The sequence below is a fragment of the Vigna umbellata genome, chromosome 11 (genome assembly GCF_029865625.1).
Source record: "Vigna umbellata cultivar VRB3 chromosome 11, Vumbellata_1.0, whole genome shotgun sequence".
Lineage (NCBI taxonomy): Eukaryota > Viridiplantae > Streptophyta > Magnoliopsida > Fabales > Fabaceae > Vigna > Vigna umbellata.
In genome coordinates, this window is record NC_142175.1 from 29,041,506 (window position 1) to 29,067,919 (window position 26,414).

Here is a 26,414-nt window from a genome sequence, read left to right on the forward strand (position 1 = left end):
GATGAAATTTTGGTAATTTCAGATGAATTCTGGATACTTCCCAAGGTTCCACATCGCAGAGATCTATGTCAGTCAAGACATGGACACGGGAATCATCACCGAGCAACTTGTGTTTGAGGTAAAAGTCGACAAGTTCTTCATCTGTGGGACGAAAACCGTATCCTACGATATCTGTTAGATTTGGGGAACACATGAGTTCAATGTTTTCATTGTTTGCGTTTGTGCTTATGTTAGGGAACTGAATTTATCATGCCACATTCACTTCAATGTTCTTTCAAGACTATTGGTAGTGAATTTCCACGCGTCTTTTGCTTTATTTTGGAGGTTTGCTGTGCTGCTCACTTCTAATCATGAACGTGACTCCAAAGTTTGAAATACTTTTTAACAATATGGAAGAGTCATGTGATTGTTGGGTTTGGAATAAATTTAAATGGATTGTAGTTAATGAATTCGTCGTTCGAGTCTTATGGACAGATAATGTATTAGTCGTTGGAGATGGTAATTAATGGATTAGTCGTTTATAATAGTTTATAGTCACTTTTGTTTGTTTTGAGTACCACAGTAAAAAATATGTGATAAATTGGATAGTTGAATGCATGAATGAAACAACAAGAGGTGAATCAAGTTTTTTCACAACATTACAAAGTGGTCTCAAGAGTCAGTTTACTTAAGTGTTTTAAAAAAGAGAGAGCTGATATGGCCAGAGTCCCTACCCAAGTTCACAAAAGCAGTCAACTATGATAATTTGAGTCTTCAAATGAAGTCCTTCTTTGTTCTAAAGGCAATTGGGAGGTGTTGGAAAATGGTCACGAAGCATGGGATATATTGGAGAAGGCGTACGAAGGCGATGTTTGAATGAAGCAGGTGCGACTTCAAACACTCAAGGGCGAATTAGAGAACAAGAGGACGAAGGAGACAAGAGGAATTTCCGAGTACATTAATGTATGAATGAAACAACAACCGTCACAGTTTTTCCCAATAAGGGTTGTTGTCTGGAGTACAACTCCAAGTACAAATAGTGAACTCCAATTATTCTTTTGTCATCACCTCAATTATTCTTTTCCCTCCTAAGCTTTTTCAGTATCTGTGTAAATGGCTTTTCATATTCAGTTTTTCCTCCAACAAGTTATTACTTTTTCTATGCATTTTACTGTGCAAAATTTATTTTTATTGCTTTTGATTTAGAGTATGACTATAACGTTTCTACATGTAATTATTTTTAAAATTATCTAGACTTTAAAAGGTTTACACTCTTTAAAATTAACTATTGACTAAATTTTATTTTTCAATGTAGGGTGAGATTTGATGGAAATGAACTTTGCTATGAAGGTTCCAGAAAGAAATTGGTAACAGTTAGCATTGCTGAAGCTGGTAATATGAATCTATGCTGTGCATTCTCTTTGTTGTTCCACCACGTCCTTAAGGTGTTTGTACATGGTTGGTTTGTTATGCTCCCCACTAATTTTTTGTCCCTTTAAAAATTGGAAAATCTTTCTGTCAAAGGATAAACAGTTTTATGAGCACAAGATTACAGTTTATGTTAAGATACCACAATACTGGTAGGAGTTAATTGTTATTCCTTTTTCACATGTTGCAAGGATCTGCAATAAGGAGAATTGAATGAGGATTTGACTCCCTGAGAAAGAAAAATAATACAATTGAGATGGTAATTAAGTTTGAGTTGTTATATACCAGTTGATTATTTCACTCTTTTCAATTGTGGATTTCTTACGTGTATCTTGGTGAATGAAGGTTGGATGTTGGAGATGGCAAAGAAGTGAATCTAGAAGCTTGTTTCACTACATAGCATATACAAAAATCACGTATGATAATACTTGTACTAATTCTAAACTTCAACAGTTGCATCTTGTTACCTGACAATCACACTGGTGCGTTCTATGCACTGTGAACTTCACCTGTGATGGCTTTATATTAAATGTTTCAAAGCTGTTCCTTGAATTTTGTAGAAAGAAAAGGATTTTGACTATAGAAATTGATATTTGAGTTTGTTTCTCTAGCATAGTAGTTTTTAATACTTCATTTTAATGTTGTTGAGTTGGTTCTAACTATTGTCCGATTACTATTCGGTCTTGATTCCATCTTGAGCTTACTAACTCCATTATTCTTCATTATACTTTATGTCAAATGGGGAAATCCTTCAAAAGGCCCTTTATCACCAACTTTTAAGCTCATCCCATGACTGCACATTACAATTGATTGTTGTGTACTTCTTAATTGGAGTTATTTCAACTACTTTTGTTAATCAAAGGTCTAGCCAGAGTTATTTTGAGTCTGATACATAAAAAAAGATCACTTGTAGTTCATCAATTCCTTTAAATTATGGTTCTTAAAAGTATTTTACTCGTAAAAAACTTGTACCCTTGAAAGAAAAAATATTGGCTGGGGATTGTTAATTTTGTTGACAGAAACTCTGCTCAAAGATGATTCCATTTACTGATACTGGTCACATATGTTTACATTGAGAATCAATTTCAGAACTCATGCATAGTTCTAAAATAAAATTCTGGACTGAAATGAATTTGCAGATATATGTCAATCACCTTCAACAAATCAAAATCATTTTTTTTAAACCAATCCTACCCACCAAAACATCTTCAGTACTGGCCACATAGACTTGGTAAGATATGTTTCAATATGAATGGACACTGCTTTTAAGAACCACCAACTAGATTAGCTACAAATAAGAAAGTTCATCTAGGTTCAAAATAAAAAAAACAAAACAAAATTTGTTTAGCCTTAAGGTTTCTGTTATCACAGGTTTAAATAGAAAACTCCTATTAAATTTGATTTCCAAATATTACGGTGTCACCAAAATAGTCCCTCAAAGTCACCTGCTTTGTCTTTATGGAGAACTAGACTGGAGCCACAAAAGGACACACTTGATAACGATTATATATTTTTGAAACACTAATTTGGTGATTAAGAATATTTGAAACACTGTTGTGCTATTGTGATCTTAGACAACAACATTAGGGGTTTGTATCATATTTTAATACAAAGGTATTAAGATCGCAATTGGAAAATTAATAACTTATAAAAGGCAACAAATGTGCTCACATATTTCACTTTAATGACAAAGATGCATTGAGCATGCATCAATGCAAAATACAAGTGAACTGCGTGTCTTAACCTATCTTACAATGATGAAATTCTTAAAACGGTTTTCGACGTTATCAAACTAGAAGAAAAGGAACTATGGTAACACTCACCATCAGCCCTTCACATACACTACATGTACTTAAAGTGATAATAATTCAAAACTAACGTGATAATACACATAAAACCCCTTAAAACTACGTTGTCATCTACGTTGTCTTGATGACGTTGTCTCCATATAGATGAAAGAACCTTTACTGTTGTTATCAGAAGATTGATGGCTTCCGGTTCTTCTGATTCACAATGAAAAAATCCTTCCGAGCCTACAAAATACATCAAGTGCAGCACGGTGTATCAATAGTATGTTACAGTGAAAATCAGTTCAAATGAAGCATCTGCCTCATTCGTCAAGAAAGTAATCTTCATTTTTCTAATGAATCTGTTTGATTTTCTCACCTCTACATGGAATACTGCATTGTTTGAAACCTTCCTCTGTGATGATTAGAAGAAAGAAAATATGCTCTTCTTTTTCTTCTTCTTTTTCTCTTGGTTTGTTTCATGGACGGAAGATGGCACACCTACACCTTCCTTGATATCCACGTCTGATAATTCAGAATCAAACCCTTTTGATGAATGGTATTCATCTAAGTTAAGATATCTATTAAACACTGTTGAAATATTCATAATATTATCACCCTGCAATGATTTCAGAAGGAAATAAACAGATGAATTCAAAATGTTCAAAATAAAGAAATCAAATCTAAAGTAATAGGACAGTTCAGAAACAAATGGAGATGCTCATTGTATCATTGGAAAAATTTGGACAATATATCTTTACCTGTTCGTAGACGACCTCAGCATCCGTATCATTACTCTGATGGTATACCTTTCTCAATGACTCCGATGGGGTGAAAGTATTGTAGAAGGTATTTATATTTTGTTCATTGTTAAAATAACCGTCATGAACAAAAATATTATTCAGGAATTCCTCTTCCTGGGTAGTTTCATATGAAATATGCTCAATGTTAGATTCATTTCTAAAATAGGCATCGTGATATGAGGAGTTTGGAAAAGACGTTTCGTCTTGCTGTAAGGTCGTTCCCATTCCAGAAAAAGTACTTCTCTGAAAATACACACAAGTATCAATTGTCAGCATTTTCACATGACAGAGTGCTAATATGTTCGTGAAGAATGTTTCAGCTTACCGAATGAATGCCTCCTGCTATTGACTGATTCTCATAGCCAGGAACCATGATTCTACTGCTCTCCCCTTCATCACCTCCAACTTCAGTTGTTCCCCCAGGTTTCTTCATCAAGCGACACAAAGCGAAAGTCCTCTGCAAAATAGATCATAATCAGAAGTTATTCCATACAATTCGAAGAAATGAAAAGCCAAAACGAATCAAGAAATGCTAAAGTGACGTGATCATTGGAACTTCTTATAAATGCTAAAACTTAAAATATCCACTGATATACGTCAAAGGCTATAGAACAATGAAGAAAAATCAAGAAAGACTATTTGCAGTCAGTGTTAAAATTCTCCAAAACGCATACCAACCTGGCTTTCGTGAAAGGTAACAGCATGGTATTCATGAATAACCCAGTTGGACTTCTCAGCACGTGAAACGCGGCCTTTGTAGTAAACGAGAGTCTTTTTTGTGGCAATGAGAATGTTGGAGTCGGAGCTCCTAATCTCACGATCTTTTCCAGTGGGTTTCCAGAAGCCACACTTGGTTGTCCTGTTAATCCTTTTACTGTTTGAATACTTGAAACCAACAGGACTGAAGAAAAACCATTCTCGAAAATCGAATTGCACGTCTGATTCCCCGAATAACACTGTTTCAAACAAGAGAAAAAGTAAACATCAGTGAAGAAATCATAAGAGAAAGATAAAGAACAAGTGATGGTTGCATGAAGATGCATGAAGTGTTAGAGGTTTAGATTATTACTTGGTACGTCCCAAGGTTCCACTTCACAAAGGTCGATGTCGGGGATGACGTGGACTTGTGGATCATCACCCAGCAACCTGTGTCTGAGGTAATAGTCGACAAGTTCTTCTTCTGTGGGTCTGAAACCAAAACCTATAACATCCATTGTAGTTGTAACAAAGATAGGAAGATGAGAAGCAAAGGTGGTGAAGCAGCTATTAACAAAGCTCAGTGTTTGTTTTGTGTTGTGTTGTGTTGTGTTGTGCTGTGGCAATGAATTTATAATGCAAAAAAGTCATTGACTGACTTTACTCCTTAGCTGACAAGTTACAAAAAGGAAAAGCATAGGAACTTATGTTGTGCTGTTTAGTGATGTGACGAATATATAATATGTAACAAATGAAAACGGAACATTCTAGAGGTTATATATAATAATAATAATCAACAATATCCTAATAATCCCAAACAAAAATTATGTTTGGATATCATGACCAGGAAACATTTAAATTTTCACCTCACTGTAATATTTACTTGCTTTAAGAACAATTTATTTTGCATTATGATTTTCCACATAAATATATATATATATATATATATATATATATATATATATATATATATATATATATATATATATATATATATATATAATTTTTCTTTACATAATTATATGGTAAATAATGAAGAAGTTAAGAACAATAAACTTCTGCCCACGTCACTTTCTAATAATTTTTTTTTAAAATCTAAATACGCATGTTATCCCGTTGTGGTTAATATGAGAGTAGATTTGTGCACGAAATTTCCTTTAAAGAATTTTAAAAGAGAAAAAAAAAATAGACGCTAAAATTAACTTATATTACAATTAAAATTTTAATATATAAACTAATGTTAACTCTATGTTTTGTGGTTTATTATTTTATTCTCGATACTTCTTTTTTCCATGACCAATCATTTCAACTCCTTGCTCTTCCAACGACAAAAAATAGACAGAAAATTGTTTAATTAAATATGGCCACTTTTGCTTTTCTTATTGTTATGGTCCCCTTTACTGAGAACTTGGTCACAAAGTTTGATAACCTTTTCAAGATTTGAGTAGAGTCATGCAAACTTATAACATTTTGGTATTGCATCACTGTGAAACTTGTTCTCAAAGGTTTTTCGTTGTTCCTACCATATCCACTGTCCCACCAATCCAAGTCATTGTATTTGTCCTTAATGGTGTGATTTGTTATGGTCCCTCAAACTTCTGTACAAAAAAACGCGGAAACTCATTCTGTCAAATGATTTCATAATAGCCACCATAAGATCCAAGTTTCAGTTATATCCTTTTTCTCGATGCTTTTTGATACAAAATTCTTCTTAAAAAAATACAAATATTTTTTTCAGATAATAAATTTTATTCCTTTTATATGCCATATATGCTCCCAAATAATTTATTTATCGGTACAATTTTCATATAAATTTATTCGTTAAATACTCTAATCTTATAAAAAAATATCAGATATGGAACAAAATTCAGAATGCTTTTTCTCGTATGCTTTTCGATACAAAATTCTTCCTCTTCTTAAAAAAAATATAAATATTTTTTTCAAATAGTAAATTTTATTCTTTTCATATGCCATATATGCTCCCCAAGTAATTTATTTATAGGATCGGTACAATTATTACCAATGAAAATAAGAATAAATCCAAAATCAAAGAAAATAAATATAATTATTTAAAAAAAATCATTTAACACAAAATTGTCAATCAACATTGTAACATCCAAAAATATAGTTGTAAATTATACTTAAGGATCCTTACATTTACAATAAATAGAACAGTTACAGAATAAAATTTACTTACAGTTATCCTGCATTAACCAAAAATATAAAACTTTAAAGAAACATATACGGCTGCTATTACCCGTACAAACCGAATGGAAAACAAGCATCACATTAGAGCGAACGGTCTCAAACTATTTCAGGAATAGGTACAAGACCGAACGGTCTTACTCTAATAGAAATCATCCTCTCCTGCCGGCGCCTGTTCCAGAATACCTTTTGCACCCTCTGCTCACACCCACAGGGTGATCATTGCAAGGACAAAACGACCGAACAGACAACATGACAAGACAGGAAAATAAGGGTAAGCTAGTGTAATTTAATTAACTATGTTAACATATAATTCAGACACCCACATAATACGATTATACATATATAGAAATCATAAAAACATGTTTTAACCGACCACTTTACACTGACTGTCCGGACTAGTATGAATATGAGCTATGGCCGATCGTGCACTCGTGGGTGGTAACCTGGGAAAACCATCAGTATTACCGCAGCATAGAAAAACCCTTGAGCTTGCCACACGAGGTTAACCCGTTATACCTCACCTTAGGTCAAGGTAATACATACCGTCCAGGCTAGGGTCTCCTGCTATTCTCACCACATGCATCACCATTCTCTACTTGAGACTCAGTGACCATTAGAATTTCAGGATGAACGCCAATACTAAGCTTTCCCTATTCATACTTTTACCACAATACAACTAATCACTGAGACATTCGTCCTTGGAATTCTCTTTTGGATCCATAATATAATTTTCACATCATGCTTTCTCATCCCATCACAATTATCATATCATAACTTAATACCATCACACTTTCACATTACAGTAGAATTATAATCATTCCTCATCCATTACATCTTTAAATAACTTCAAACCGAACATTAAAACAACATCTCCATGAAGCATAACTGACTTGGAAAATATCAGCAATTATTATAAACAAAACTTGACGGTAGAACACCTCATATCTACGAACCTGACCGAACGGGATATTGTTTCTCTATGGTGAACATGACCGAACGGTCATGTAAAGAGTAAGACTCAAGCATGAGTCGAACACAGTTTTAGGGCCGAATACTAGAACAACTAAAAACTAGAGTAAAATCGAACGTTTTTATCTTATGCCGAACACTATCTGCTTGGACCGAATTGGTGGAGACCGAACGGTTTCTCACTTCCCAAAGGACAGGACCGAACGATTCATAACAGATAAGATTGAAGGAGTGACCGTACACTATTTAGGACCGACCACTAAGAGAGACCTCATTAACAGGTAAGGCCCATCAGAGGCCGAACGTAGTTAAGACCGAACACCAATACCAAACCGAGTATCAGTGCAAGACCGAGCGTTATCACTAGCCTAACGGCTAGTACAAGATCGAGCGCTATCACTAGCCTAACAACTAGTACAAGACCGAGCGCTACTAAGGCCGAACGGTCATGAACTGGGAGGACTTCAAAGACACTGAATCCAATTAATAACCGAATGCAGAAGAAGAAGACCGAATCGTCCAAATCAGAGCATGGCCGAGCGGTTAACCACGAACCCTCAGTTTTCTGCATAATTCTGCAGAAACTTCTGCATAATTCTGCAGAAACTTCTGCAGAATTATGAACACATCAAATTTTACCAAAACTAAACATTTTTACAAACTTCTAATCCTCCAAACATGAATCATACACATTTTTAAACTAAACTAAGAATACCTAAACCTTTCTAACATCATTTAGAGAGTTTCATCTCAGATTTGAGAGTCAATTATGCAAAATCATCAACTCAAGGACCGAAAATCAGATTTCCTACTTTTTTTTACAGTTTTGAGTAATTCAAAGGCTCTAACTAGTTCTAAACAACTTGTCCACAATCTCTCTATAGACCAAAACTACGTCGAACACAAATTCCCCAATTTCACTACTCCAATTCATAGAAATTCACAAGGCCCAATAATAAAACACCACAGTAGCAAATCAACATTTTCACAGCATATGACAATTCATGGGACAATGTCGAGCACACCAAAAATCCAATTTCATACACATGCAGGATCATCAAACAACATTTTCATACTCAGAAAACTGTAATTAAATTAACTAGCTTCCCTTACCTCTTGACCGAACCGAACAACAATTGTTCTTTTCCAGACTTTGCTTCCTCCCCAGAAAATCTCAAGAACACCTATATTTCACCAGTTGGTGAGGAAAGACCAACCCAAATTACCAGAAAAGTGATCTGAATTAAGAAGAAGAAGCGGATGAACACATGCAACCAGAAACTTGGCTTGCATGTGCCCGAAAATAGAATTTCTAAAAAGAGGATGAACTTATCAACTCTAAGCTTGATTTTGATTGGTGGAAAAGAAACTCTTGACTCCCAAAATTTCTTAGACTATGGCTGGTTGAAGAAAAGATGAAAGGAGATGAAGAATTTCTAGAGAGAAGGAGGAGAAAAGAAGAGGTTTGAGTTTTAGAGAGATACAACTTCAGAGACAAAATGAGATGAGCTGAGATATTGGGAAATTCTATAAAATGCTCAATCTCTTTTAGTTGAGACATTTGTCCTTCCCTTCCAGGTGTAAATTTTAAGGGTTTGACAAACATAATTATTTAATAAGTTAATTAATTCATCAACATACAAAAGAAATTTAAATTTTTATATTAAAACTCATTCATAATCTGTGTGATTAAGGACCTTTGACACGCTTTTGTTCTTTGACAGATCTATCATGTAGTGTTATCAAAATGAGTTAGAACCTGCGGGTCAATCCGACCTATACCATGGTTTTGGACCGAGTAGGGTTTGAAAAAAATGAATTTTTTTCATACGGGCCAATTTTCAACCTGGCTCACTTAGAATTCGGCTCACCGGGTTGAACCTGTGGTGAGCCGAGTTTGCTCACCAACCCACCTAGTTTAATTTAATTATTTATTATTTTGTGTTTCAATATTATTAGTTAACATTTTTTTATTGTATTGTAAATGAGAATAAAGAAAAAGATGTTTGAAGAGACTAAAATATTATAAATTTATGACTCTAATCTTATAAATGGATCAATGACACAAAAATTATCAATATTATAATCTTATTTATTCACTTTTTGGGTTTGCTTTTGGATTACATTTGAGTTGTAGGTTAATTTTTTTTTAATTGTCTTTGGAATTTAACATCATTTTAGAGTAACATGATTTAAATTTGAATTACAAAAAAAATTACAATTTTTTTAAAAATTAGAATTTTTTTGGATTTAAAAAAACTTGTAATTAAGTGAATCAGTGAGTCAATCCATTTAACCCACTAACCCGTAGTAAGCCAGGTCGAGTTTGAATTTTTTCAACTCGTTAATAAATAAACTGGATTGAGTTGGCTCACTAAGTAACCAACCCGTGGTGAGTCAGACCGGATTGAGTTGGGGGTGTTGCTCCCTCCACCACCCCAAGTACTTCTGCACCTCCCCACTATTTTCTTTTATTCCAAAAATACTCTACATCTCCCCACTATTTTCTTTTATTTCAAAAATACCCTACACCTCCCCAGTATCCTCAACAATCTTTTTCTTTCTCTCTCTGCATTAATGGAGCATTATCTTTCTCTTTCTCTCTCTACATTAATGAAGCATTCATATGGCTTAGATTTAAACATGTGAGATATTGCAAAATATAAAATTGAGAGGAAACTTCAATATTAGTGCTTCTACCACTTCCATTTTATAAACTTAAAGGTTAGATGCGAATACAAAATAATAAACATAATAATATTAATAGTAAATAATATATTAATATTATTATTATATACTAACTTTATAATGACGAAAGAACTAAATAAATACCAAATCTTTAACAAATAACTTTTCTTTTATATTCTAAGTATTTAATAAATTATTTATCTAATAAATTAAATACTTTATTCAAGTTATTTGAGTCAAACATGTCGGTAAGTTAAAACATAATATAATGTTAAAAATTATAGATATTAAATGTAAAAAAAAACACACATATATATAAACATTTTTCTAGAAATTTAGAACAAAATTTTACCATTTATTAAGTGATTTGAAGAAAAAAAATATATTGAACAGTGAAAATAAGATTGAATCAAGCTTATTTAAGAGAAAGTGTAAATAAAATTTTGCAATATATCACAAGTTTAAATCTGAACCATGTGAATGCTCCATTAATGTGGAGAGAGAAAGAGAAAGATTATTGAATATAGTGGGGAGGTGTAGAGTAATTTTGAAATAAAAGAAAATAGTGGGGAGGTGTAGAGTATTTTTGGAATAAAAAAAAATAGTGAGGAGGTGCAGGAACACTTGGAGTGGTGGGGAGTGGAGGAGGGAGCAACACCCTTGAGTTAAATGACCTATTTTGAAAGCACTATAACGCAGTTCTTAAATCAAAATCACAATACATATACTCTATCCCATAGAAATTATGACTTTTTTAATCATCTTTTTCTTACAATAGTTTAATGTATATGAAACACAACAATTTAATATATTTTATTAGAAACAAGCTTTAATACATTTTAAGCACAACGATTTAATACATATATTAACCTCAATAATAATTCATATGCACAACAATATTAAATACAATAAAATTCACATTAACAACGATAATTGTAAAACTCCACCAACTGAAATATAAATATAATGAATAACAAAAAATGTTTTTATAATAAAAAACAAATACACCATAAACTATCAAATATATAATATAATTATTATTTCCTTTAAATTAACAAGATCGTCTAGAACATTCTATTTTGAAGCTTATCTAAATCGTAAAAGAATAGTAAAAGATTCAAATTTCTGCTAAAGATAATACTAGACTTATGATCCAGAATAAACCATCCTTGCTTCATAAAACAAAGATCAACTGAGTAATATAAAAATGAAGGGATTGTCTAGCCAATCCTTTGTTCAACTGATATGGGAAGATAACTGCATTGTCCATGCATTCCAAAAGCTGATAAAATATATTATTAAATAATAAAATCAAAGAAAATAAACTGATTCAGCAATACACTTGGTATCCTGGAGACAAAAGTCACTACAAAGAAGTACTCTGTCCAGAAACTACAAATAACCATACAAACATTCTAGTACACAATCTACTATCTTAAATACACACGATTTCATCGTTTATAATACTTTCTAATACATTTCCTATTATACATACTTTTGTATTATAATGCATAATTGTCATTATGCAATTTCTAGTAAATTGACTATTTCAGAGCAAGTTATTTTCAACTCAAGAATTACGGTGATGTTTTGTTAGTAGATTTGTTATTTCAAAATTAAAATACAAATGGATTATCTTAAAATAGAATTAAACACCAAACCTACAAAGATTTGAGAGAACAGGATCAATTTTTGAAGTTATTTAAGCTTAGTTACTGAATTTCTTAAACTGTCAAGTAGCACCAAAGAAATTGAGTTGAGAATCCAAGAGTTTCACCACAGAAATGAATACGCTCTAAAAACATGAATTCAATGGATAAATAGAATAGTAAAAGATTCAAATTTCTGCTAAAGATAATACTAGACTTATGATCCAGAATAAACCATCCTTGCTTCAAAAAACAAAGATCAACTGAGCAATATAAAAATGAAGTGGTTGTCTAGCCAATCCTTTGTTCAACTGATATGGGAAAATAACTGCATTAGCCATGCATTCCCAAAGCTAATAAAATATATTATTAAATACTAAAATCAAAGAAAATAAACTGATTCAGTAATACACTTGATATCCTAGAGACAAAAGTTCACTACAAAAAAGTACTCTGTCCAGAAACTACAAATAACCATACAAACATCCTAGTACACAATCTAGTATCTTAAATACACACGATTTCATCGTTTATAATACTTTCTAATACATTTCCTATTATACATACTTTTGTATTATAATGCATAATTGTCATTATGCAATTTCTAGTAAATTGACTATTTCAGAGCAAGTTATTTTTAATAACATATACTCTTATCCACTAATCCAATAATGGTACGAAGTTCTTAGTTCGCACCATATGAAGTTGTTCGGTCTTAGATGATACTGATCTTCCCATGACCTTTAAGTGCAAGGAAAACTAGATATTTCATTCCAATTGATCTCTTCAGGATTATATACTGTAGAGTCACATGAGGATGTCTCCACTCCCCAAAAATCGTCTTGAAATATACTTTCTTGTTTCTGACTTGCTTCTTGGTTGGAAAATAAAAGATCTATATCACCATCTACAACATCATATGATGTTTTAAACCTTTTTGATGAATGGTATTCATCTGAATTAAGATATTCAGTACACATAGTTGAACTATCTTCAATACTATCGTCCTGCAATGATTTCAAAAGAAAATATAAACAGATGAATACGTTGATAAAAGTGCTCAAAAGAATATAACAATATCACAAACTCAAGAAAAAGTGTAGTTCTCAATAATAGCTCGTCAATGACTCATGAATCACAAGAACGCATCAAAGCCAACTCAAAAAAGACATTTTACGTGAGTATCTCTTAAAAATCTACTTGAGAAAATCCCGATACATTGTGAAAATTCTAACCAAATTCAAATCATAATAATGCACTCTGAAATTTTAACTTATTAAATCAAAATGAAAGTTCAGAAATGAAAGGAGGTACACTCAGTATTATTTGGACTTTGCAAAATAAATATTTACCAGTTTAAGGACGACTTCTGGATTTATGCAAGTGCTTTCACAATATGTCCTTTTCAATGATTTTGGGAACTCAAAAGGAGTATGCGATGGGGTATGTGTATTTTGAAATTGAATTTTCCTACTTTCAAAAGGAATCTTCCTAGATGCTAAAGGACTTGTAACTCCAAATGGAGTCTGCATAGATCCTAAAGGAATATGCGTAGTTCCAGATGGAGGATACATCATTTCAGGTGGAGTATGCGTAGCTCCTAAAGAAGTCGGCATAGCTTCTAAAGGAGATTGCATAGTTTCTAAAAGAGCCTCCAGTGTATCAAAAGGAGTCTCCCTAGTTTCAAATGAAGCTTGTGTAGTTTCAAATGAAGGTTGTGTAGGTTCAAAAAGAGTTAACATAGATCCTGGATTTTGGGTAGATCCTAAAGAAGTATGCATAGTTTCAAATGGAGTCTGTGCATATGGGATATGCCTATTGTTGATTTCCTTTATAAAATAGGCATCGTTAGATGGGTTTGGGAAAGATGCTTCATCCTGCTCAATATCAATTAGAGACTGTTCTGTTGGGGAGATGTTTATTTCTGCCTGATATGTTAACTGACAGATTGTTTCCATTCTGCTAAAAGTATCTCCCTGAAAAAAAAATGTAAATATATATATATAAAATGACAGAAAGAAGCATAAATTTTCGGCATGTTCGCATGTCACAGTGTATATATGTTCATGAAAGATGCTTCAGCTTACAGATGGAACTCCTTCTGCTATTGCCTGATGTTCATTGTCAGAAACCACACTTCTACTGGATTCCTCTTCATCAGAGATCAGTGCAGCAGTTCCTCCTTCGGCCGTTTTCCCATGTTTCTTTTTCAAGCGGCATAACACAAAAGCATTCTGAAAAAATTGGAGTATGGTAAGCATTCATTTGGCACAATTCACAAAAGTAAATGGCCAAGACAAATGAGGCAAACGTATGGAGAGAAATTGACAGTCTTCGATGAGAATTAATGATGAATTTTGAAAAGATCAATTAAACACATTCTATAAGTCACATGAGAGGTTCTCCTTAAGTTTTGTCGAGAAACTAATTACTACAAACAGTCAAGATTAAGCACATAAGTCAAATGAGATATTTTGAAATTTACAAACTTTTTTCCCAGTCAAAGTCAGGCTTCAAATACTCATCTGGGTTCGACTAGTTTACACTCCTTCTATACACTGTAGTTTCGGACAGAGATTATTTCCGAGCAGAGTTGCAAGTTTCTTAAAAAATGAAATACAAACCTGGCTTTGGAGAAAGTTAAGAGCATGATATTCGTGAATAACCCAGTTGGAATTGACAGCAACACCTTTGGAAACATTACCACTTTGGAAAACAAGAGTCTTCTTAGTCCCAATGACAGTATCGGTGTCCCCTGTTCTAACATCACGGGGTTTTCCCGTTGGTTTCCATAACCCACTCTTGGTTGTCCTTTTAAACCTTTTACTATTTGAGTACTTCAAATTAACAGGACTGAAGAAAAACCATTCTGAGGTTTTGAATGCTATTACTGATTTTGCTAACATCTCTACTTAAAACAATAAAAGTTAAAGCAAAGATCAGAGCAAGAAAAAGGACAGTGTTGATCTCATGAAGAAGCGTGGAGAGTTTGGCTTTCGATTATTACCTGGTATTTCCCAAGGTTCCACGTCGGAAAGATCTATGTCAGTCAAGACATGGACAAGGGGATCATCATCGAGCAACTTGTGTTTGAGGTAAAAGTCGACAAGTTCTTCATCGGTGGGACGAAAACCCATTCCTACAATCTCCATTGGTTTTTCTAAACACATGTCTTCAGTGTTGAATGAAGAAAGAAGGTTGGATGATGAAACAGGGTGCTATATATATATAAGATTAGTATTTTTAAAAAAGTCCTGTATAGAATTATATGTCCTATATAGTATTATTTGTCCTATATATATATTTATACCGGTTAGTGTTTTCAGTGTTTGTGTTTGTGTGGTGGAAATGAATTTATAATTGCACATTCATTGACTTGACATGACTCCTTAGTTAAGAAGTTGTCGTTGGAAAGTACATTATAATAATACAAAACTCTTTTTTCAAGAATCGGAATGTGAGGTAAACTTTCAAACTTTATAAAAAGTTCGTAAAATTATTCTATAAAAATAATTAACATATGTATTTTAACTTAGATCACGCACTTATAGTTCAAATATATTGCATCTAAGTGATCTTATTGGCAGGTTATTTTATAAGAAAAATCAACATATAAAGGCTAAATATATGAAATGTTATCGGGATTCTAAAATCAAAATTGTTAAGTAACAGATAGATACAGTAAATATGAAGTCACTGTATTGTACTAATACCGCGTGAGAATGAGAATCTTTTTCCTAACTCAGCACTTTCTAATAAATGGACAAAAATATATTTAACAAATTTTCTCATTCGATAGGGATATAATCTGTTATGAGTCTCTGTGAGAAGGATCAATGCCTTTCAAAGTTATTTGAGCCTTGGTTCCAAGTTTCTTCCGTGGCCCACCATTTTAATGTTCTTTCAAAACTATTGGTTAGTGAATTTTGGAGGTTAGTTATACTCATCACTACCAATCAAGAACATGACTCCAAAGAAGTTCTTTTCACATCCACGTTTTTTCAGTATCCGCGTAAGTGACTTTTCATATGAAGGTTCCAGAAAGTTAGCATTGCTCAAAGTGGTAATATGAATTTATGAAACTGAGACTTGCTTCCCAAGTTTACTTTTTGATCCCTTCATTCATAATATCTTTTTAATCAATTCTCTTGGTTGCCCCCACCATGTACTTATGGTGTTTGTACAGTGTTGCTTTCTTATGCTCCTCACTAGTTTTTGCACCCTTATAAATTGGTAACTCATTCTGTCAAAAGCATAAACATTTTTATGAGCACATGATTACATATTATTTTAAGATACCACTACTATGAGACTCCCTAAAAAAAATAATAATAACTTTTTTGGGTATAGGCCAGCATGTGGCGAATACTGACGATTCACAGATTGTTTGTCCATGTTATTTGGGTGTTCATGCCGCATGTTGTAGTCAATTGGGTACTGAGTCTAGTCTTTTATTCTGGTTGGATGAACATTAGAAGATATTTTATTATTATAAATATTTTAGATATCTTATATATTAATCTAATACATCATTTTTATTATATTCAAAACAGTTGAATTAAGCTTAGAACTTTGACATGCATTATCCTTTCAATAAAATTCCAGGTAGCCTTCATTTTTTAATATTTTTTTATGAAGATTGTTGAGAATATAAAACAAAACTCTTAATTGTCTTAACTGTTTTACTGTTACAGTTAGATGTGCATTCATTTATTGTTATATACATTGTCTTGTACTTTCATTGTTGGTTAATGAGAATACACTCACTCGTTTCTCTCCTTCTCTGTCTACTGTAAAACGCTCTGCATAATATTGTTGTCTTGGAATAATAGTGGTATCAGAACTGAAGATTTGGTTCAAGAAGAAAGAAGTGGTGTGATGGCCGGATCAATTCATAGTAATCTCCCGATATTCGATGGCAAGGATTATGATGACTGGTGTGGTAAAGAAGTGGTGTGAGGCTATCCTTGGGTTTCAAGAAGTTGACGATGTGGTAAAGAAAGGACTTCAAGAACCTTTGAAAGGTGATACTAAAGAAGTGAAGAAGCAATACAAAGAAAATAGACGACTTGATTGCAAGGCAAGAATGCTACTGCATCGATGTGTTTCTTCTACGATTTTTCAGAAAGTATCAAAAGCAACCACGACCAAAGAAGTCTGGGATATTCTACAAGATGGGTATGGAAACTCTGGAAAGGTAAAAAAGATTCGTTTGCAATCTCTACAGCGACAGTACGAGCTCCTCTGCATGGGCGAGCAAGAGACGGTGATGGAGTATATTGGAAGAATTCAAGTTGTAGTCAATGCCATGAGAGCATGCAACAAAATCGTGAAGGATAAGAAGATCGTTGAGAAAATACTCCGAACCTTGACACCGCAATACGATCACATTGTGATCGCTATAGAGGAATGCAAGGATCTTGAGGCGATGAAAGTGGAAGAGCTGCAGAACTCACTCGAAGCACATGAACAAAGATTAATTGAAAGGAAGAATGCAGAGAAAATCATGACACAATGAACGAGTCAGGCGTTGCAAACGAGAAGTAATCAAAACTTCAAGAATTGTGGTAGAGGTAGAGGGAGATCACGTGGTGGACGTAGCGGAGGAAGAAATATAAAATTCTCAGATCAAAACGGTGAAGATAATGGTGGTGAACAGAAGGAAGGAAGTAACAGAAGAGGTAGACACTCGAGAGGAAGACGAAGAAAAGGGTTCGACAAAAGAAATATACAGTGCTATACCTGTAACAAGTATGGGCACTATTCTTCAGAGCGCTGGCACAACGAATCCTCCAAGAAGGTCAAGAATGAAGAAGCAGCTAATTTGGCTGAGGACGCTTGCGATTTGGAATGGGATCATGTAGTGTTTATGGGTGTTTCAGATAAACTTGAAGAAAAGGGCATCTGTAGTGTGATAGTGGAAGACAGGTGTTGTTGTAAGGTTGATTTTGAGTTGCAACCAGAAGCAGCGCGTCATGCAGAGACGCGTAAGAAGTGCACCGAACACACGTCGCTTGCAAAGAAGGTGAGCCATGCAGCGAAAGGTACAAAGGTTGAACGCGTTATGCTGTCCAACAATAACAGTGATCACGCTGAGAATGATATGTGCAGGTATTTAGATACTGGGTGCTCTAATCATATGACCAGAAGAAGAGAGTGGCTTGTAGATCTTGATCCAAGAAAGAAGAGCAATGTGAGATTTGCGAATGATAGCACTGTGACGGCAGAAGGAGTTGGTAGAGTGTTGATCACCTGCAAGAACGGAGGAGTAACTTACATGGACGATGTGTTATATGTTCCAACGATGAAGAGTAACCTGTTAAGCCTTGGGCAGCTCCTGGAGAAAGGCTATACCATGTCCATGCATCATAACCTCATAGATGTTTTTGATAAAAGGCAATGTTTGGTGATCAAGGCTCCACTTGCCAAGAATAGGACACTCAAGGTGAACCTGAATGCGGCTGCAATACAATGTTTGTCTTCGGTGAATGTTGAAGAAGAGAGCTGGATATGGCACTATAGATTCAGACACTTGAATTTCAAAAGTCTGAACTTATTAAGCAGCAAAAAACTAATAAAAGGTGTGCCCCTGATAAATATTCCTAAGAAGATCTGTGAAGGATGCGCTATGGGGAAGCAGACCAGATTGAATTTTAAGAAGGCAGCACCTAAGTGTGTTAAGCAACCACTCGAGGTTGTCCATTCAGATGTCTGTGGTCCTTTCGAAGTAACGAATCTTGGAGGTAATAGATATTTCCTACTCTTCGTTGATGAATGGACTAGGAAGTTATGGATTTATTTGCTAAAAGAAAAGAAAGAAGTCTTCTCATGTTTTGTAAAATTTTGTGCCATGGTGGAGAGGCAATCGACCCTACGAATAAAGATCTTCAGAACTGACGGAGGTGGAGAATTCAACTCTGGGGAGATGAGCAAGTTCTGTGATGAAAAGGGAATCACACACGAAGTTGTAGCTCCTTACACGCCTCAGCACAACGGCTTGGCCGAGAGAAGGAATAGAACTCTGGTTGAAATGACCAGATGTTTGCTTAAAGGGAAAAACTTACCACACAACCTATGGGGAGAGGCTATCACCACAGCAGCTTACCTGTTGAACAGATGCCCAACGAAGGCTTTAGCAGCCTGCACACCAGAAGAGGCGTGGACTGGGATCAAACCGTCAGCAAATAACTTGAAGATCTTTGGCTCAGTATGTTTTAAACACGTTCCAAACGAGAAGAGAAAGAAACTAGGAGATAAAAGCGAAGTCTATATACTGGTAGGCTTCCATTCTACTGGCGCATACAGACTATATAGCCCAAAGAAGAATGAGATAGTAATCAGCAGAGATGTTTTGATAGAAGAATCAACAATGTTTAATTGGATGGAAACAGAGACAAGTCCAATCTATAGAGATATTATGTCCAGTTGGCTTGAGGAGAAGAGATCTGATGAAGTCGAAGAGGTAGCAGCTGATATGGAAGTAAACAATAGGAGATCTCAAAGAACTAGATTTCCTTCAACGAGGCTTGCAGATCACGAGGTGTTCATGGATAATGAGATAGCAAAATCAGGTGACCTTGTTCATTCCGCAATCTTGGTTGATGCTGAAACACTTACATGGAAGCAAGCTATCAACATGAAAGAATGGAAAGAAGCAATGATAGAGGAATTGAGAGCTATAGAGAAGAACAAAACGTTGGAAATGATGGAACTTCCTCGACACAAACAAGCAATTGAGGTGAAGTGGGTGTTCGAAAAAAAGTATAAACCAGATGGTAGCATAGCTAAGTTGAAAGCTAGATTGGTTGCTAAGGGCTTTCTGCAAAAGCCTGGAGTTGATTTCACTAAGGTGTTTGCGCCAGTTGCAAGGTTGGAGACAGTGAGACTTGTTGATGCTGTTGCGAATCTAAAAGGTTGGGAAACATGCCAAATGGACGTGAAATCAGCTTTCCTTAATGGACCTTTACAAGAAGAAGTATACGTGAAGCAGCCACCTGGATTTGAGAAGAAAGGTGAGGAGTGGAAAGTGTATAAACTAAACAAAGCTTTGTATGGGCTGAGACAGGCACCTCGAGCTTGGAACACTCACATAAACTCTTGGCTCATTGAATTTGGATTTTAGAAGTGCACAGTTGAGTTTGAGATCTATGTGAAACAGGTTGAACAACAAGGTGTTCTATTGGTTTGTTTGTATGTAGACGACCTGCTTGTAACAAGAAGTATAGCAGAAGCTATCGAAGGATTTAAAACAAGAATGAAAGAAGATTTTGAAATGACCGACCTTGGTAGTTTGGGTTACTTCCTTGGACTAGAATTTCTGCGAACTACTGATGGAATGCTTGTGCATCAAAGAAGATATATTAGTGAAGTCTTGAAGAGATTTGGCATGGAAGGCTGCAACAGCGCGAACGTACCAGTGTTGGCTAATACCAAGTTGTCTATCCAAGATGATGACAAAAAGGCTGATGCTACCTTGTTTAAACAGATTGTAGGATCACTCAGGTATGTGTGCAATAGCAGACCAGATATTAGTTATGGTGTTGGGCTGGTAAGTAGATTCATGAGTGATCCCAGACAATCTCATCTCTCCACTGCGAAACATATATTGCGCTATCTAAAAGGAACAATTGATTTTGGCCTCTACTTTCCCAAGAAGACTAACGAAATGACTGGGGTGTTAAAAGCTTGGAGTGATTCGGATTGGTGTGGAGATCAAATGGATAGAAAGAGCACATTCGGCTATGTAGTTAAGTATATGGGAGCGTCGTTTTCCTGTTGTTCAAAGAAGCAGAGTGTTGTAGCACTCTCATCATGCGAAGCTGAGTATATTGCTTCAGCCGAGACTGCATGCCAGTGTGCTTGGCTAGAGACAATTCTGGATGAGTTGAAGATTGAATGCTGTAAGCCAATCCAGCTATTGATAGACAACAGATCAGCTATAAACCTATCTAAAAATCCCATCTCACATAGTAGAAGCAAACATATACAGACCAAATTTCATTATCTGAGAGAACAAGTTGGCAAAAGAAGACTGGAACTAGTGTACTGTCCTACAGAAGATCAAATAGCAGACATCTTCACCAAAGCTCTAAGGCAAAGCAGATTTGAGAAGTTAAGAGATTGTCTTGGAGTTAAATCTATAAGGAGTTTAGTTTTAGAGAGGTGTGTTGATAATATAAAACAAAACTCCTAACTGTCTTAACTGTTTTACTGTTACAGCTAGATGTGCATTCATTTGTTGTTATATACATTGTCTTGTACTTTCATTGTTGGTTAATGAGAAATACACTACACTCGTTTCTCTTCCTCTTTGTCTACTGTAAAACTCTCTGCATAATATTGCTGTCTTGGAACAATAAAGATTTGCTTAAAGATCTTCTTTATTGGATAAGAAAACAACAATGTCATTGACTGCATATTGAACATCTGACCTGACAGACATACCATCATGTTTTTGAACAGCAACAAAAACACTTTCTGTACTGATCACATAGGCTTACTCAGATACGTTTCAAATGAATGCACACTGCTTTTAAGAAGCACCAACTAGATTGGCTACAAATAAGAAACTTCATCTCAGTTCAAAAAAAACATGGTAATACAAGAAAAAGGAACTATGGTAACACTCACCATCAGCCCTTCACATATATTACATGTACTTAAAGTGATAATACTTCCAAACTAACGTGATAATACACACATAAAAACCATTAAAACTACGTTGTCTTGATGACGTTGTCTCCATATAGATGAAAGAATCTTTACTACTGTTATCAGAAGATTGATGGCTTCCGGTTCTTCTGATTCACAATGAGAAAATCGTCCGAGCCTACAAAATACATCACGTGCAGCACGGTATATCAATAGTATGTTAAAGTGAAAATCAGTTCAAATGAAGCATCTGCCTCATTCGTCAAGAAAGTAATCTTCATTTTTCTAATGAATCTGTTTGATTTTCTCACCTCTACATGGAATACTGCATTGTTTGAAACCTTCCTCTGTGATGATTAGAAGAAAGAAAATATGCTCTTCTTTTTCTTCTTCTTTTTCTCTTGGTTTGTTTCATGGACGGAAGATGGCATACCTACACCTTCCTTGATATCCACGTCTGATAATTCAGAATCAAACCCTTTTGATGAATGGTATTCATCTAAGTTAAGATATCTATTAAACACTGTTGAAATATTCATAATATTATCACCCTGCAATCATTTCAGAAGGAAATAAACAGATGAATTCAAAATGTTCAAAATAAAGAAATCAAATATAAAGTAATAGGACAGTTCAGAAACAAATGGAGATGCTCATTGTATCATTGGAAAATTTTGGACAATATATCTTTACCTGTTCGTAGACGAGCTCAGCATCCGTATCATTACTCTGATGGTATACCTTTCTCAATGACTCCGATGGGGTGAAAGTATTGTAGAAGATATTTATATTTTGTTCATTGTTAACATAATCGTCATGAACAAAAATATTATTCAGGAATTCCTCTTCCTGGGTAGTTTCATATGAAATATGCTCAATGTTAGATTCATTTCTAAAATAGGCATCGTGATATGAGGAGTTTGGAAAAGACGTTTCGTCTTGCTGTAAGGTCGTTCCCATTCCAGAAAAAGTACTTCTCTGAAAATACACACAAGTATCAATTGTCAGCATTTTCACATGACAGAGTGCTAATATGTTCGTGAAGAATGTTTCAGCTTACCGAATGAATGCCTCCTGCTATTGACTGATTCTCATAGCCAGGAACCATGATTCTACTGCTCTCCCCTTCATCACCTCCAACTTCAGTTGTTCCCCCAGGTTTCTTCATCAAGCGACACAAAGCGAAAGTCCTCTGCAAAATAGATCATAATCAGAAGTTATTCCATACAATTCGAAGAAATGAAAAGCCAAAACGAATCAAGAAATGCTAAAATGACGTGATCATTGGAACTTCTTATAAATGCTAAAACTTAAAATATCCACTGATATACGTCAAAGGCTATAGAACAATGAAGAAAAATCAAGAAAGACTATTTCCAGTCAGTGTTAAAATTCTCCAAAACGCATACCAACCTGGCTTTCGTGAAAGGTAACAGCATGGTATTCATGAATAACCCAGTTGGACGTCTCAGCACGTGAAACGCGGCCTTTGTAGTAAACGAGAGTCTTTTTTGTGGCAATGAGAATGTTGGAGTCGGAGCTCCTAATCTCACGATCTTTTCCAGTGGGTTTCCAGAAGCCACACTTGGTTGTCCTGTTAATCCTTTTACTGTTTGAATACTTGAAACCAACAGGACTGAAGAAAAACCATTCTCGAAAATCGAATTGCACGTCTGATTCCCCGAATAACACTGTTTCAAACAAGAGAAAAAGTAAACATCAGTGAAGAAATTATAAGAGAAAGATAAAGAACAAGTGATGGTTGCATGAAGATGCATGAAGTGTTAGAGGTTTAGATTATTACTTGGTACGTCCCAAGGTTCCACTTCACAGAGGTCGATGTCGGGGATGACGTGGACTTGTGGATCATCACCCAGCAACCTGTGTCTGAGGTAATAGTCGACAAGTTCTTCTTCTGTGGGTCTGAAACCAAAACCTATAACATCCATTGTAGTTGTAACAAAGATAGGAAGATGAGAAGCAAAGGTGGTGAAGCAGCTATTAACAAAGCTCAGTGTTTGTTTTGTGTTGTGTTGTGTTGTGTTGTGCTGTGGCAATGAATTTATAATGCAAAAAAGTCATTGACTGACTTTACTCCTTAGCTGACAAGTTACAAAAAGGAAAAGCATAGGAACTTATGTTGTGCTGTTAAGTGATGTGACGAATATATAATATGTAACAAATGAAAACGGAACATTCTAGAGGTTATATATAATAATAATAATCAACAATATCCTAATAATCCCAAACAAAAATTATGTTTGGATATCATGACCAGGAAACATTTAAATTTTCACCTCACTGTAATACTTTACTTGCTTTAAGAACAATTTATTTTGCATTATGATTTTCCACATAAATATATATATATATATATATAATTTTTCTTTGCATAATTATATGGTAAATAATGAAGAAGTTAAGAACAAGAAACTTCTGCCCACATGTCACTTTCTAATAAATATATTTTTTAAACTAATATGAAAGTAGATTTATGCACGAAATTTCCATTAAACAATTTTAAAAGAAAAAAAATAGACGTTAAAATTAACTTATATTACAATTAAAATTGTAATATTTAAACTAATGTTAACTCTATGATTTGTGGTTTATTATTTTATTGTTGATATTTCTTTATTCAATGACCAATCATTTCAATTCCTAGCTCTTCCAACAACAAAAAATAGACAGAAAATTGTTTAATTAAATATGGCCACTTTTGCTTTTCTTTTGGTGGTTTATTGTTATGGTCCCCTTTACTGAGAACTTGGTCACAAAGTTTGATAACCTTTTCAAGATTTGAGTAGAGTCATGCAAACTTATAACATTTTGGTATTGCATCACTGTGAAACTTGTTCTCAAAGGTTTTTCGTTGTTCCTACCATATCCACTGTCCCACCAATCCAAGTCATTGTATTTGTCCTTAATGGTGTGATTTGTTATGGTCCCTCAAACTTCTGTACAAAAAAACGCGGAAACTCATTCTGTCAAATGATTTCATAATAGCCACCATAAGATCCAAGTTTCAGTTATATCCTTTTTCTCGATGCTTTTTGATACAAAATTCTTCTTAAAAAAATACAAATATTTTTTTCAGATAATAAATTTTATTCTTTTTATATGCCATATATGCTCCCAAATAATTTATTTATCGGTACAATTTTCATATAAATTTATTCGTTAAATACTCTAATCTTATAAAAAAATATCAGATATGGAACAAAATTCAGAATGCTTTTTCTCGTATGCTTTTCGATACAAAATTCTTCCTCTTCTTAAAAAAAATATAAATATTTTTTTCAAATAGTAAATTTTATTCTTTTCATATAAATTTATTCGTTAAATACTCTAATCTTATAAAAAAATATCAGATATGGAACACAATTCAGAATGCTTTTTCTCGTATGCTTTTCGATACAAAATACTTCCTCTTCTTAAAAAAAATATAAATATTTTTTTCAAATAGTAAATTTTATTCTTTTCATATGCCATATATGCTCCCCAAGTAATTTATTTATAGGATCGGTACAATTATTACCAATGAAAATAAGAATAAATCCAAAATCAAAGAAAATAAATATAATTATTTAAAAAAAATCATTTAACACAAAATTGTCAATCAACATTGTAACATCCAAAAATATAGTTGTAAATTATACTTAAGGATCCTTACATTTACAATAAATAGAACAGTTACAGAATAAAATTTACTTACAGTTATCCTGCATTAACCAAAAATATAAAACTTTAAAGAAACATATACGGCTGCTATTACCCGTACAAACCGAATGGAAAACAAGCATCACATTAGAGCGAACGGTCTCAAACTATTTCAGGAATAGGTACAAGACCGAACGGTCTTACTCTAATAGAAATCATCCTCTCCTGCCGGTGCCTGTTCCAGAATACCTTTTGCACCCTCTGCTCACACCCACAGGGTGATCATTGCAAGGACAAAACGACCGAACAGACAACATGACAAGACAGGAAAATAAGGGTAAGCTAGTGTAATTTAATTAACTATGTTAACATATAATTCAGACACCCACATAATACGATTATACATATACAGAAATCATAAAAACATGTTTTAACCGGCCACTTTACACTGACTGTCCGGACTAGTATGAATATGAGCTATGGCCGATCGTGCACTCGTGGGTGGTAACCTGGGAAAACCATCAGTATTACCGCAGCATAGAAAAACCCTTGAGCTTGCCACACGAGGTTAACCCGTTATACCTCACCTTAGGTCAAGGTAATACATACCGTCCAGGCTAGGGTCTCATGCTATTCTCACCACATGCATCACCATTCTCTACTTGAGACTCAGTGACCATTAGAATTTCAGGATGAACGCCAATACTAAGCTTTCCCTATTCATACTTTTACCACAATACAACTAATCACTGAGACATTCGTCCTTGGAATTCTCTTTTGGATCCATAATATAATTTTCACATCATGCTTTCTCATCCCATCACAATTATCATATCATAACTTAATACCATCACACTTTCACATTACAGTAGAATTATAATCATTCCTCATCCATT

The 26,414-nt window shown here is 34.3% G+C and overlaps 3 protein-coding genes across 3 annotated transcripts; all 3 read right to left on the reverse strand.

The window, feature by feature from the left end:
* Positions 1 to 3,052: 3,052 nt before the first annotated feature.
* Positions 3,053 to 5,311, reverse strand: LOC148191441 (NAC domain-containing protein 6-like). Its single transcript, XM_088101829.1, has 6 exons — positions 5,067 to 5,311; positions 4,676 to 4,953; positions 4,323 to 4,454; positions 3,956 to 4,240; positions 3,574 to 3,813; positions 3,053 to 3,440 (listed from the first exon to the last, which is right to left on the reverse strand). Exons 1-5 carry the CDS (start codon positions 5,209 to 5,211, stop codon positions 3,619 to 3,621), a joined length of 1,035 nt encoding a protein of 344 aa, XP_087957955.1. The 5' UTR covers positions 5,212 to 5,311; the 3' UTR covers positions 3,053 to 3,440; positions 3,574 to 3,618.
* Positions 5,312 to 12,551: 7,240 nt separating this feature from the next.
* On the reverse strand, positions 12,552 to 15,499 carry LOC148191442 (uncharacterized). Its single transcript, XM_088101828.1, has 5 exons — positions 15,215 to 15,499; positions 14,832 to 15,115; positions 14,295 to 14,441; positions 13,560 to 14,183; positions 12,552 to 13,214 (listed from the first exon to the last, which is right to left on the reverse strand). The coding sequence occupies exons 1-5, from the start codon at positions 15,375 to 15,377 to the stop codon at positions 12,951 to 12,953; spliced, it is 1,482 nt and encodes a 493-aa protein (XP_087957954.1). The 5' UTR covers positions 15,378 to 15,499; the 3' UTR covers positions 12,552 to 12,950.
* Positions 15,500 to 21,595: 6,096 nt separating this feature from the next.
* Positions 21,596 to 23,898, reverse strand: LOC124845215 (uncharacterized). Its single transcript, XM_088101830.1, has 6 exons — positions 23,663 to 23,898; positions 23,272 to 23,549; positions 22,919 to 23,050; positions 22,552 to 22,836; positions 22,170 to 22,409; positions 21,596 to 22,036 (listed from the first exon to the last, which is right to left on the reverse strand). The coding sequence occupies exons 1-5, from the start codon at positions 23,805 to 23,807 to the stop codon at positions 22,215 to 22,217; spliced, it is 1,035 nt and encodes a 344-aa protein (XP_087957956.1). The 5' UTR covers positions 23,808 to 23,898; the 3' UTR covers positions 21,596 to 22,036; positions 22,170 to 22,214.
* Positions 23,899 to 26,414: the final 2,516 nt, after the last annotated feature.

Bases quoted from the DNA above. Each gene is read 5' to 3' on its own strand.
- LOC148191441 (XM_088101829.1), bottom strand. From the start codon at position 5,211: ATGGATGTTATAGGTTTTGGTTTCAGACCCACAGAAGAAGAACTTGTC. The intron at 4,241-4,322 runs GTAAGCTGAAAC...GTGTATTTTCAG, and splicing joins TAGCAGGAGGCATTCATTCG to AGAAGTACTTTTTCTGGAAT. The intron at 3,814-3,955 runs GTAAAGATATAT...AAATCATTGCAG, and splicing joins CTGAGGTCGTCTACGAACAG to GGTGATAATATTATGAATAT.
- LOC148191442 (XM_088101828.1), bottom strand. From the start codon at position 15,377: ATGTGTTTAGAAAAACCAATGGAGATTGTAGGAATGGGTTTTCGTCCC. The intron at 15,116-15,214 runs GTAATAATCGAA...TGTTTTAAGTAG, and splicing joins GGAACCTTGGGAAATACCAG to AGATGTTAGCAAAATCAGTA. The intron at 14,442-14,831 runs GTTTGTATTTCA...CAATTTTTTCAG, and splicing joins TTAACTTTCTCCAAAGCCAG to AATGCTTTTGTGTTATGCCG.
- LOC124845215 (XM_088101830.1), bottom strand. From the start codon at position 23,807: ATGGATGTTATAGGTTTTGGTTTCAGACCCACAGAAGAAGAACTTGTC. The intron at 23,550-23,662 runs GTAATAATCTAA...TGTTTGAAACAG, and splicing joins GGAACCTTGGGACGTACCAA to TGTTATTCGGGGAATCAGAC. The intron at 23,051-23,271 runs GTTGGTATGCGT...TCTATTTTGCAG, and splicing joins TTACCTTTCACGAAAGCCAG to AGGACTTTCGCTTTGTGTCG.